General features: G+C 35.5%; 1 protein-coding gene across 2 annotated transcripts; it reads left to right on the forward strand.

Moving 5' to 3' along the window:
• The first annotated feature begins 1,156 nt into the window (after positions 1–1,156).
• Positions 1,157–12,854, forward strand: LOC129427503 (uncharacterized). 2 transcript variants are annotated; one of them, XM_055184032.2, is made up of 4 exons: positions 1,157–1,374; positions 10,210–10,296; positions 10,404–10,609; positions 12,708–12,854. In XM_055184032.2, the coding sequence occupies exons 3-4, from the start codon at positions 10,405–10,407 to the stop codon at positions 12,779–12,781; spliced, it is 279 nt and encodes a 92-aa protein (XP_055040007.1). In that variant the 5' UTR covers positions 1,157–1,374; positions 10,210–10,296; position 10,404; the 3' UTR covers positions 12,782–12,854. The 2 variants fall into 2 exon arrangements, with proteins under 2 accessions (XP_055040007.1, XP_073732036.1); XM_073875935.1 differs by lacking the exon at positions 1,157–1,374 and having other exon boundaries at positions 9,813–10,296.
• Positions 12,855–12,913: the final 59 nt, after the last annotated feature.

A 12,913-nucleotide genomic window follows, 5' to 3' on the forward strand; every position in this document is an offset into this window, starting at 1 on the left:
GAACATTTAGGTAAAAGTGGGTAAAGGTAAGACACGGCATTAAATGCACATTCCCCTCGACTGCAAATGGTTCTGAGAAAGAATAAACTGTTCATTGGAGAACAGGAGAACCAGTACACTCAATGAGGAGCTGCTCAACAACAACCATGAAAATGTCGACCACACCATTTCGTTATTCATACAACACATGCATCTGTCCATCTATCTGTTATTACATAGGCTACGGTATATTTTACAAACAATCAGTTGACCCAGATGTTTTCATCTTCTTTCTCACAGGATTATAAGAGATGAAAATTAATTTTGAACCATTTATTGAGAAAAACCACAAGGAACCTGGACAATGTTACCAGAGCAAGGTGAACAAGTAAGACAGGTTCATTTCTTTCACTAAATAAAAATATGCTAGGTTAGAAGTCTTTAGAAAAACCACAAGGTAGCTGAACGATGTTGCCAAAGAAATGTGTGCACGAAGGAGAAGTTAAAAGAAAAAATATACCGCCCTTAATAAATAATTAAGAATGCTTTAAAACAATAAACTACAATTCACTGAATTTGAACGTATTTTATGAGTTCGCTAATTTGTATGAATTTGTATGAAGTGAATCCTACAAAAACATACGATTATCATACAAAAACAATAATAAAACCACACCCCAACGTCAACACTGTAAAAAATGTGCTGTAGTTATGCAGCCGTTTGTTGCCAGTAAATAACATAAATTTAAATCTACAGTACTGGCAACAGTTTGTTCAATGTTAAATGAATATTAAACATTAACAGGTCTTTACAAAACAAATGATAAACTAACATCCTCATGCAAAGCATGTAGTTAGTAGTGTTAGACTTTCTTGAATTTGGCTGCTTAGTCTTTTGCATAGATAAAAAAGTATGCCGGACCAGGGGAGGTTCAGGATAAAAGAGATAATTAAAGCAACACTAAAGAGTTTTTGCTCTTTGCTCCCCCTACAGGTTGGAAGCGGAATTGTCCATTACCACTGTCGTAAATAATTTAGCCCACTGCAGCAAAGCATGCTCCCATTTTCTTTTCTTCGCCTCCTCCCATATTAAACCCTTCCTTTTCTTTGCAGGCTCCGCCAAGATGACAATTGAAAAGCTGCATGAATGCTAGGTAATGGTATCTTTCTTTTATATGTACTTTATATGCTCCACCCACAGCCTGCAGGGTGCTCCACTGCCGTTAAGCAAGTTTTTGTAGTTTTCACTCGAACTACAGGACCGCGACCTGACGGTTGGAAACTTCTTTAGTGCGGTTTTGGCCGATAGAGGGCTGCAAAGCGAATGTGAAAGTGCCGTTCACCCTGTTTCGAGTGGATGAACGACTGAAACTTTTTTGGAAACGTTATTTTAAGGTAAAAAAACTCTTTGGTTTTGCTTTAATGATGACCTAAGGGGCTAATTGTATTGTATCTGCATATTATTACCTTTTGTGCAAATGGTAAAGGCTTTCGTTTAGTTAATGTGCAGGTTGTGGTCTGCATGTGACACTCGGGTTGACACCTGTCCCGGTTTTACCGGGATTGTCCTTCTTTTTAATAACCTGTCCCGGGAAATTTATCAACTCTCCCGGGACACTGAATGTCCCGGTTTTCGAAAAGCTATGTGAATATGTAATTTAGCGCGCGTGCACGGCAGAGAGGGAGACCTTTGCATCTCTGTGTGTGTATGTGCCTCATTAAAGTCGCAATGAAATTGAAATGAAAAACTATATATATATTTTTAATATTGTGGGATTATTAACAAATGACTTATCTGTGAGCTTCATTATTTTTTAAAAATTCGTGTGTGCTCATAATCTTTAATCAAAAATGTAAATCTCCTCCCCTCCTCAAAACGATCTCACTTCACTTCCGGTCAAAAGTATGGCAGGTGGGCGGGGTCCGGGAGAGGATCGCAGCGATTAGCAATTAGCAACACGACCCAACTTCAAACAATCCAATCAGATCTCGATGGACAAATTCAAATCCAGCCCTGCCTTATTTCATCTCAAAAGCCGTTTCATTCGGATATACGTCACCACGGGGAAAATAAGGCAATCGCTACTTCCGTTTCATGGCGACTTTAAGTGCATGTAAGACAGAGAGCATCCTGATTGGCCTGTTTCAGTAAGTCAACCAATCAATTGTCAGTGTGGGCGGACTTTTATCTCTTCTCCAGAACCGAATTAATTAGTGTATCTAGAAACAGGAGCGCCATGGCAGAGGGAGAGTTCCCCAAAAGCGAAAATATAAGACACATTTTACGCCAGACTACACAAAAGTGTACCCCTGTCTTATAAGAGTTAAAAAATAATGACAATCTTGCATGCTGTACAGTTTGTAACATTGACTTCAGCACTTCCCATGGCGCGTTAAATGATTGTAAAAGAAATTCAGGTGAGTTCAACAAGTTTAATTTCATGTGCATATTTTTCAGGCTGGCTAGTTGCTATGGAATATAAATAAAAACACATTTACATAAAAAGTAAAAGCAGCTATTTCAATTGTAAAAGGGATTTACATATTTTAATATAATTAACAAATAATTGGGTAACACTTTACAATAAGGTTCATTAGTTAACATTAGTTTACTAAATTAGTTTACATGAACTAATAATGAACTGCACTTATAAAGCATTTTTTAAAATCTTTTTTAATGTTAATAATACATTATTTAAATCTTGTTAACATTAGTTATTGCACTGTGAACTAACATGAATAAACCATGAACAGCCGTATTTTTATTAACTAACGTAAACAAAGATTAACAAATACAGTAACAAATGCACTGCTCACGGTTAGTTCATGTTAGTTAATACATTAACTAATGTTAACAAATAAGATTTGTAAAGTGTTGCCAATAATTGCATAGGCCTATCGAAATATTATGCTATTGGGGGTGGGGGGATAGGGGGCTTGTGAGCAAACCAATTGGTCATGTCATCGATATGTCCAGGTTTTTTATCAGACATGGGTGGCAACCCTACGTGACACACGTATCTTGAGGTAGAGTGCACTGATAAGGAGGGAAAGCTCTCATTTGACATCTATTAGCTGGCGCCAGGAAATTTTTATAACCAGAGTAAATGCCAAAGGCGTCTCAATATCACTGCAATTAAACGCATACGCGGGGACGCGTATCGTACGCTGAGCGTAGCTGCGTCTGGCCGTAGGTGAAACAGGCGTAAATATTTTTCCAACATTTGATGTAGCTAAGGCCGATGTAGGGCTTACACCCAACTTTTTTACGTCTGGCTGGTGCAACCGGCTCCAGGATCCTGTACTGTCAGGCTGAGTCGTTCAGAGTTGCTCAGGACTTGGCTGTCATTCAGATGAGCTTTAAGCATATGTTCTGTTCTGAGTAAGGGCCTGCCTGTGACATTTTTTAAAGGGCTTTATCCAGGATTCTTATGGACATAATTACTGCATTGTTTGTTATTCCTCTGGTTTGCTGAATCTACAACATTTGCTCTCTGGAGATTGCCTTTTCAACTTGCTTAATGTCTGAAGTCAAGTCTCTTTCTTGTATCAGATCAAGCGTGCCGCACAAGCCCTAAAAGGTGAAGCCAAAACGTCTTGATTGCCCCCCAGTGACTGGTCCTAGTATGGGTCATAAACCCCACCTCCACCTTGTTATTCAATGAGACCAACTAAACAATGTAATTACACTTCAAATATCTTTTTTCCGAAGCTGGTTTCTTTCATTTACTGTAATTTTCATCACGCTGATTTAAATTCAAGTGTTTGTTTTTTAAAAAAAGTTTGGTTTTAGTTAGTTATTTAATGATGAAAACAGTGGCGTCATGTCTTGATTGACAGCTGTGATATGCTCATTCTGCTAGGGCGGGGCCTTTATTTCACGGCTTTACTTCCTGCTCACTACTGTGCAGGACTGGTCCTGAAATCACTACTGCACAGACTCAAGACCCAAGATGTCTTTTTTTATTATTATCATTATTTTTCCATCCCAATGTGATCACACCTCAGTCCACTAGATGGCGGTAATGCACATTTATTGCAAACTGCCAATAAAACTCATCGAAGAAGAAGAAGACCCACATGCAGCAACATCGAAAGCTTGAGTCCTGAATGGTGTGGGGGAAAGGATTATAGTGTCTCTGATCCATTATCCACAGTAGATGGCGGTAATGCTCTGTTAAGAATGCGAGCCGCCAATAAGCTCAAAGAAGAAGAAGACCCAAGATGTCAGCACTGTATTAGGACACTGGCGGCTTCATTTTTCACCAATGAAAGAGAACGAACGGGCGTCGTCCATCTTTTTTACAGCCTATGTATCAGATTCCTTAAAGCGTAACTAAACCCCTGTTCAGAGCCTGACTCCACCCACTGGCAATATTTGAAAAATGTGAGAAAAGTGGGCAGATCCCAACGGAGAAAGAGGGGACGAACTAAGCTCGTACCAAGTGTGTGGGGAGATCGTAACAAGAGCGTGGTGAGCTTGAACTTGCTTACGTCATGACTTATTCTTTGGACCCAACATCCAATAGGAAAATTCAACTGCAGTAGCCACCATTCAACCTGAAGAGGGCAGCACTCAGACGTTTTTACACCATATATTGTAGTATTGGAAGACTTTATATCCAAATGTCAAAAAACTTACTAAAATCAATGAACAGCAATAATAAAGCATCATTTTTACAGGTCATTTACTAAAAAAAGTTGGTTTAGGGTTTTGTTACTCTTTAATGCCACGTGTGCACCCGTCTCCTTCAAGGCTCGGTTTACAGCATCATCCACTACATCACCTTCTGTTTCTGTCATTGGGTTTTCTAGTGTGTTTCTGTTTTTTTTCTAAATGCTGTAGAGAGGGGGTCTTTAGTTTCCCTGAAGCGCATATGTCTTTTAGTAGAGTCTGTTTTTGTTCTACTGTCAGCTGCTAAAACCTTCTATCCAGGTGGTCCTCATCAACATTTTGGCCTCCTAATACTACAATCTCGTTTGTTTAAAGCGATCTTCAAACTCTGTGACACTTTCCTCTGCACTGAAAAAAAAATATTAATTCAATTTACTCAATTTTTTAAGGTAAGTGGTTGCAATCAATTTATTTAAAAGAAACAGTATGTAAGAAATTTATATCAATTAATCATAAAATGGCCCTGATATGTCACTAGACATTAAGAAATCCTTTTCATTTCAAGTACTAATATCACTGACAACTGTGGTCTGGTCAGGATATTGTCATTTAAAAAGTGGAGTTGCAGCCCTCAACTGATGTTTATGTTGTCATGTTGTGTATTGGCCACCAGTTGTGTGATTGCAGTACCAGTTTTAGCCACAAGTTTTCTGATTGCAATATCAGTTTTGGCCACAATCCTACATACTGTTCCATTAAGCTACATTTAAAGGAGCATTGCGTAGGTTCTGAAACTTCTAAACCTTACTGACACCACAGGCCATTAGAGAAACTGCAGCCAGTCTCTACAAATGTTGCAGTTATTGTTTGACAGACCATTTTAGTAAAATGTTGCAGTGCTACTTTATATTTTCAACTGAAGTCTACTTCTAAAAGTTTTGTAACACTACACTGTAAAACACACTCCCGACACTCACAATCTTAATGCACTCGTGCTCTGAATAAAGATAATTCATTTAAGACAGTAACTTTTTTAAACGGTCCTGTGGCTGGCTAAGTTACCTAGCATCCATATTTGGCTAGTATGCTATCGTTAGCATTACACCACAAAAACAATAAAATAATATATTACAAATGGCCTGTAACTATGTCTTACCTTTGCAGTAAAAAGAAAGCCAGCTCAGGGTCTGTTTTCATACCCAGCGCTAAATGCCAATCCGATGTTTACTCTCGTCTTTGCCCCGACACCGATCACGCTCTATTTTGGCCGGACAGTCAAGGTGTCATTCGTTCTATTACATTATGGTTGGCTCATAAATATACAAATAAAAACTCCATCTTAAAGATATCTTTAAGTAATAACCTACGTGGGTGATTCTCACGAAACCATTGAAACACCACGGCACTAATGATTTTAGCTTTAAAATGTGTAATATAGTAACATTAAAAAGCATCAGAATTAACACAATAATGTGTTCTACCTTGCACAATGTGTGATTTCAACATAAGAATTTATAATTGGAAATTTTATCTCATTTTCTGCTGAAATTCTCATTACCGCAATGTGTCCGGCTGTGTTTGAACATGCGTTATGTTGTAATTTAATCAAATTTACACAAAAATATTAGGAAAAAAAATAAATGGATGTTTTGCTAGACTACTTTAGATGACAGAAAAAATATTTACTAAATATTCATGTATAATAATAATGAAGAAAAATTAGGAAAATGATGTGTCCATGCCTGATGTTCTCATCCTCCGCAACACTTTTTGAGAACAGTTTAAGCACACTTACAGAATTTTAATAAAGTTTGATTTTGAGTGACCAAGCACATGGACCAGTTACTTCAAGATGGCTACCAGGTAAGATCATTTTTTTACAGTTAATTTGAAATATTGTCTTGTCAGAATGCTTACACAACATTTTGATTATCATTACCACAACAGATGCTTATTAAATGTTAATTTAATTAATAGAAGCATAATACTTTAATTTTAAATGCATGTGCAGAATCTCCAAATTATGTTCTTTCAGGTTTGTCATGTCATTTTGAAAATATGTCAGGGTTGATGTTTTCTGACTTTTGCGGTAATGAGATTTTTTAGGACTAATTTTTTTAATTATGTTACAAAAAGTGTTAAATGATAAGTAAAAGTTTTTAAATTAATGTTCCCATTTACTCCAGACTTTGTTTTTCAATGTCTGGTGGGAAAAAAGTAAATTTAAGCAATTTTTACATTTTCATGCTTGACATTTTTAAAACAAGTTTTCGTGAGAATCACCCACATAATGCCCCTTTAAACAGAAGTTTTTTGTTTTGTTTTGGATTTCAATTTTTTGTTGTTGTTGTTGTTTAAATGTAGATTCAATTAATTGATTTTGAACACTTACCTTAAAAAATTTTAGTTTTTTTCAGTGTTACTTCTGCATGCAAGATGTAATTTTACCTTTAATTTTAATAATTGCAGGTTTTAATTCAAACAAAAATGTTTTTACAGCTCCTCATCCCGCTTCGGTGTTCTCTTGAGACACACCAACTTTGATTTTTACATTTTCAGTTTGCCTGTTTTGGTCGCTGTTCCTAAAATTGACATTGGGAATGACTGCTCACGGGTGTGTAGATTTTGTACAGTCACTGAAGAACTTGACAACCCTTTTGTGGATGCTTGTATACATCTGGTACATTTGCTTAGATGTTGCTGGTTTATATGTTCTATGTGGAACATATTTCTTGAACACTTTTGTCACAGTGCGAGTTCGTCTCTCTTCATTCATACTCCTCCTCCTCATGGTCAATTTCAACATTCAGTCCTGTTTTTGACGATAACAGGAGCAAGCCTGACTGTAGATCTGCTCTTTGTGTGAATAGGTGATTCAGCCTCTTTATCTAAATCACATCTTTCACAGTGATCATGTGGTAACTCTCTCAGCAGAGCCCTGCGCTGTTGATTTTAAGTAGCCTAACTTGTTGTCCAGTCACTTGCTTGTCACAGCTACTAGTTACTTTAATTAATGTCCTTGTTATGAAACAGTCTTTTGATTCCATTGTTTGGAAATCAATTAAGCAACTTCTCATTCTGGTTTAACAGTTGCTCTTTATCTCTCTTTTCATTTTGCTAAAGGGCGTTTCACACGGTACACGGCAACCACAAGTGTTCAGTTCTTTTTCAATAGGAGACGTGCAGAAAGCGGCAAAACGGTGACGGTTACAGTGCTGAAGCGGAGTTTGTTCACGCCTTGTTCGTGCACCCAAAACCCTGTCCCTTCTCCAGACATGGCATTTTGTGGCAGGCACCGTTGAAGATAATTTGCACTAAATGCTGCATGCACAAAACGCTTCCAATGCAAGAGAAAAGCTGAAGCTGCGCTTTAATGCTCAAATCTTCTCAGCTTTAATCTGATGTTGCAGTTTATCAGTCTCACACTTCTGCAGGTGCTGTTAAATTTGTTTGTGCAAAATCACAGACCATCCATCTTTCTTAGTGTTTGTCCTTAAGCGTCTTTCCGTAAGCTGTTTTGATGCCCACAAGGCCCATAGACCATTTGCGTGTTTGCAAACAGAGATGACGTTTTTAGTGGGCGGAGCCCAACTGGTGGCAGAAAGTGACTGCTCTGCAATAGCGGTCTGAAGTGTTTAGCATTAATCTGTGATTTTTATGGATCCGGTGTTCTGTCAAAGTCTGTTTCTATTTTGTGTAATGTTTCTTTCATCACTTTACATTTATTTTTTAGATAAATTAAAAGTTTAAATGGCATGGCTACTGATATGTGTGCATGTATGTAATGTATATGTATTGTTCTTTATTGGTAAATCAATTATTTTACAGTAGAATCGCTAGTACATATAAAAACTAAGCAATACTATCATGTATTTTATATAATACCATTTATTAAATATTTCATCTTTTTCTTGTTATCTATTATTTCTTCCTTATATAGCCTACATGTTTGGTCTAAAACTATTATAAAACTATTATGTTTACATACAAATTAATATAGGTTTGTTGTTATATTAATAACACTTTACATCATGTGTGTGTGCTATAGTTATATATTTATTAAGTATGTAAACATAATAATTTTAGACACATATTTTGAGAAAATGCTTTGAATTTTTTAAAAACTCAATAATATACCGTGGGCTAAATTAAACGGCTGTAAAAAATGTACCAGATTTTTTTTTTCATGAATCTGTTAATCAACCTCAATTCTGATCAGAACTACCAAGATGTTTACAAACATTTCTTGATGTTAACTCTTTAATTGCCAAGTTCATAAGTGATGTCACTGTTTGGGAAAAACCCACAAAATGACAGATTTTCAATATAAAAAGTGATTGTGAACTGGATTTTATTTGACCTTTTTCACAGTCTTGGGCTTGTCAAAGATTAGTTTTTTGATTTTTTTGATTGCAAGCCATGACACCATATGCATTTTTGATTGTTGGTGCTTTTTCCTTTTGCTAAGGTTTGGTAAAATTCAAGCAAGTATTAAGCTCTGTTTTTTGCGCAGGCAAATGGTGCCACATGGTAATCAACAGTAAAAATTTAAAATTTTACCTCTTGGCGAAGGGAAGAAACACCAACAATCAAAGATGCATCATAATATGGTGTCATGTCTTTGCAATAGAAAAAATTATGTAATAATGGAAGTCAATGGGGCAAAAAAGCCACAAACAACTTATTGGAAAGAAAAAAATTAAATCTGAATCTGCACAAAAACTAAAAATATAAAAACTAATCTTTAACATGCCCAAAAAGGTTTAATAAAATCCTATCCTATCTTTTGTATTTATGATCTTTTTTTTTTTTATAAATCAGTTACATCACTTATGAATTATGGCAGTTGAATAGATACAATCGTGGAATTTTTGTGTGCATGCGTTGGTTTTGTTCAGTACTGAGGCTGATTAACAATTTATGCCAAAAATGTGAAAAAAAATTAATCTGATACATTTTTACAGCCGTTTAATATAACACATCAGTTGATTACACATGTTAGAAATATACACAAAATCCTTCATAGTTCATTTTGTCTGTCTTGTACTATTCATTTGTTAAAAAGATAATTATTTTTGCTAATGATCAGCTAAAGATCAGACTATAGATAGATCTTTAGCAATTACGAAAGAAATGTTTGTGCACCATGATGTCATAGCTCAATGTATTTTATGAAGTAAATGTTAAATGAGAGTGTTGAACGATCATTATGTCAGGGTAAAATCTTTAGGTACATAAATGTAATGATCCAGAGAGGAAACTATGATCTCCTTACCACCAATAAAATAAAGCGTACTGCGTCACAGCCTTATTCCAACTACTTATTTAAATCAATAAGACATTTTTTGTTTGATAACAACTCATTAACATCAGGACAATTGTTTATGCAAGAACTCTTATCAGATGCTTAAATAATTCATTTATTTAATATACTGCATGTACTGTACTTTCAATACTGCAAGCCAGTTTGCATATGCATGTTAAGTGCTATTTCATTGATTATTGATCCTTTAGGACAAAATCTCCCCAGAGATTATCGTGTTTTTCTCAGGACTGGTTTTGTTTATTGATCAGGTGACGTGCAATATTTATCTGATCATTAAACATTTGTTTAGCTGAAAAATGAAATATAAAGAGAACTGGACCGTGCTGCTGGACTACAGATCTTGTGCTAGACTGTGTCCAGGCTCGTAACTATTCAGGTAATGGTTATTTTTACTATTAAAATTATACAAAATATTACACTGAAACTGTTTTTGTATTTGACAAAAATATTTAACTGCTTAAAAAATGAAAATCTTCCTCACAGAATGATGGCCAAATATATTGCATTGACTGTAATGACGATGTTGGCAGTGGCATGTGTGGCGTCTCCTCTGTTTGAAGACACACCGACAAACACAGAAGTCAGGCAACTCACCCCACAGGCTCCTGAGACACGCGTGAAGCGGGCCGTGCCTTTACCTGAGGATCAGCGAGAGTTCATATCCCGGCAGATTTTACAGGCATTGTCAGGTGCGTTTCTATGTAGATGCTGATAATGCTAATACTGTGGGAAAGGCACATCTGCATCTTAAATCACCTACTTTCATACTATATACCTGTGGCGGCTGGTGACTTCTCTTCCGAGGGGTGCAAATTCAAGTGTTCGGAGTGTCATGTGTGTTGCTCGTGTTTTCAAAATATGTGTTTGTTGCATCATGATTGTGAACCATGTGCATCACGTGTTTTATCAAAATAAGTGCCTGCTGCACACGCATCAAAACCGTTTATGAAAAGAGAGACGCTCACGTTCACAAAATACATGCAAGACACTCCCCTTAACAGTAAACTCTGATTAAGCATGAGATTATGCGAGTATCTGGCAAACATGAGCGTCTCTTTTATCATAAATGCTTTAGACGCGTCTGCAGCAGGCACTTATTTTGACAAAACACGTGATGCACATAAGATCACTCGAGGCGCTGAACACATATTTTGAAATGACGAACCACACACATGATGTGCTACATACATATTGTGACGAACTTTGCATCGAGCGCCCTCGAAAAAAGAAGTCATCGGCCACCACTGCACTATATACAGAATACAAAATTTGTATGTGAAAAAAATGTCTGTATAAATTACAGTATTACTGTACATTACTGGCAACTAGCTGTAGATTTTACATTTATGTTATTTACTTGCAACAGTTTGCTCAAAGTTAAATGAAAATGAAACATTTTCAGTCTTTATCTTCTACAGTAAGTTACTGGCAACCAGCTGCATAATTACAGCTAATTTTTTACAGTGTACTGCTTTCTATAAAGGCCATTTTTCACCATTTAACATTTTTAGAATTAGTTAGTCATAATAATGACATAATATTTTATTATCATGATTTAGTGTCTTATAATAATTTGAATTTTTTGTCAAAATTTCGACTTAGTATCTTATAAAAATTTGAAATATTATGATGCCTTAAACTGCACATGCCCAATAAGACACTGCACGCTGGCGACATCCGCTGGTGACAGTGTGTAACTGCAATGAAAATGACGCAGAAACTACAGCACTACAAAATAATATCAATTATCAAGTTAGAATCTACAAAATATAATTTACAATATTTATACATTATATTAATTTTACAATTAAGTTTATTTGTAATTGGTAGGTTTTAGTAATTGTGTTTACTATATGTGTTCTGTTTTAGAGACTTACTTAATCACTGACATTGGATTAGTTAAAACAAATGTATTTATAAATTTGTATTGTTTCGTCTAGAAACTGGTCCATGGCTTTAAATCTTGGAAGTAGTACTACCGTGCATTTTGCTTGTCTCGGATTAATAAGGTTTTCACTACAAATATCATTACATGTTTATCATAAAAAAACATTTAAAAAAAAATCTTTCAACAAATGAAGTGTAAGTTACAGAAAGGTGTTATATTGGTTCCTATCCACCAACCTAGACCAATGTAGAGACTATTAAAATCAATATATTCTATATATAAAAGTCATTACAATGTTAAGGCTCCTAAAGAGGTATTAAAACATTATTATGAAAAAGTTTCTCATTATTATGAGATACTAAGTCATAAAAATTACTTAAGTCATACTTAAAAATGCCAAAAATGTTAAAGAGATAGTTAACCTTAAAATGAAAATTCTGTCATCATTTACTCATCCTCATGTTGTTTTAAACATGTATTAATTTTTTTTTCTGATGAACACAAAAGATGATATTTTGAGAAATGATGGTAAACACACAGCAGATAGTGACCATTGACTTCCATAAAAAATATGTTGGAATTTAATGGGTATCGTCAACTGTGTGCTTACCATCATTTATCAAAGTATCTTCTTCTTTATTTATCACAATACTTCCAGAATATTTTTTTCCTGATGTAGTATTCCTTTTAAGGTAAACTATCCCTTTAACTCTAAAAAACAGAGCTGGGTTGGCCCTTGCAATTATAGGTACCAAGAAATACCTCATGATAGTTAAATTAAATGAACAACACTTAAGAAAATAATGTTCACAGCTGTTGATAGTTGTTCATAGGTCGATGAACATTATCACATGTATGATAGAAGTATCTTCATGTTTTCTTCATTTCTCATTTGGCAGAGATCATTCAACGAGAGGACTGTATCACCGACTATCAAGGTTGGGTTGATTTTGGGCGTCGGAATACAGACTGAAAACACCCGGCTGCAAAGCAATGTATAAATAAAGCAAATCTTTGTCATTAAATGACCAAATGCAACTATACAAGTTTTGTGTCGTGTGTCAATGTATCCATTTGAAACAAAAACTAACTAGGGTAACAAACT

The sequence above is a fragment of the Misgurnus anguillicaudatus genome, chromosome 14 (assembly GCF_027580225.2).
Source record: "Misgurnus anguillicaudatus chromosome 14, ASM2758022v2, whole genome shotgun sequence".
Classification (NCBI taxonomy): Eukaryota; Metazoa; Chordata; class Actinopteri; order Cypriniformes; family Cobitidae; genus Misgurnus; species Misgurnus anguillicaudatus.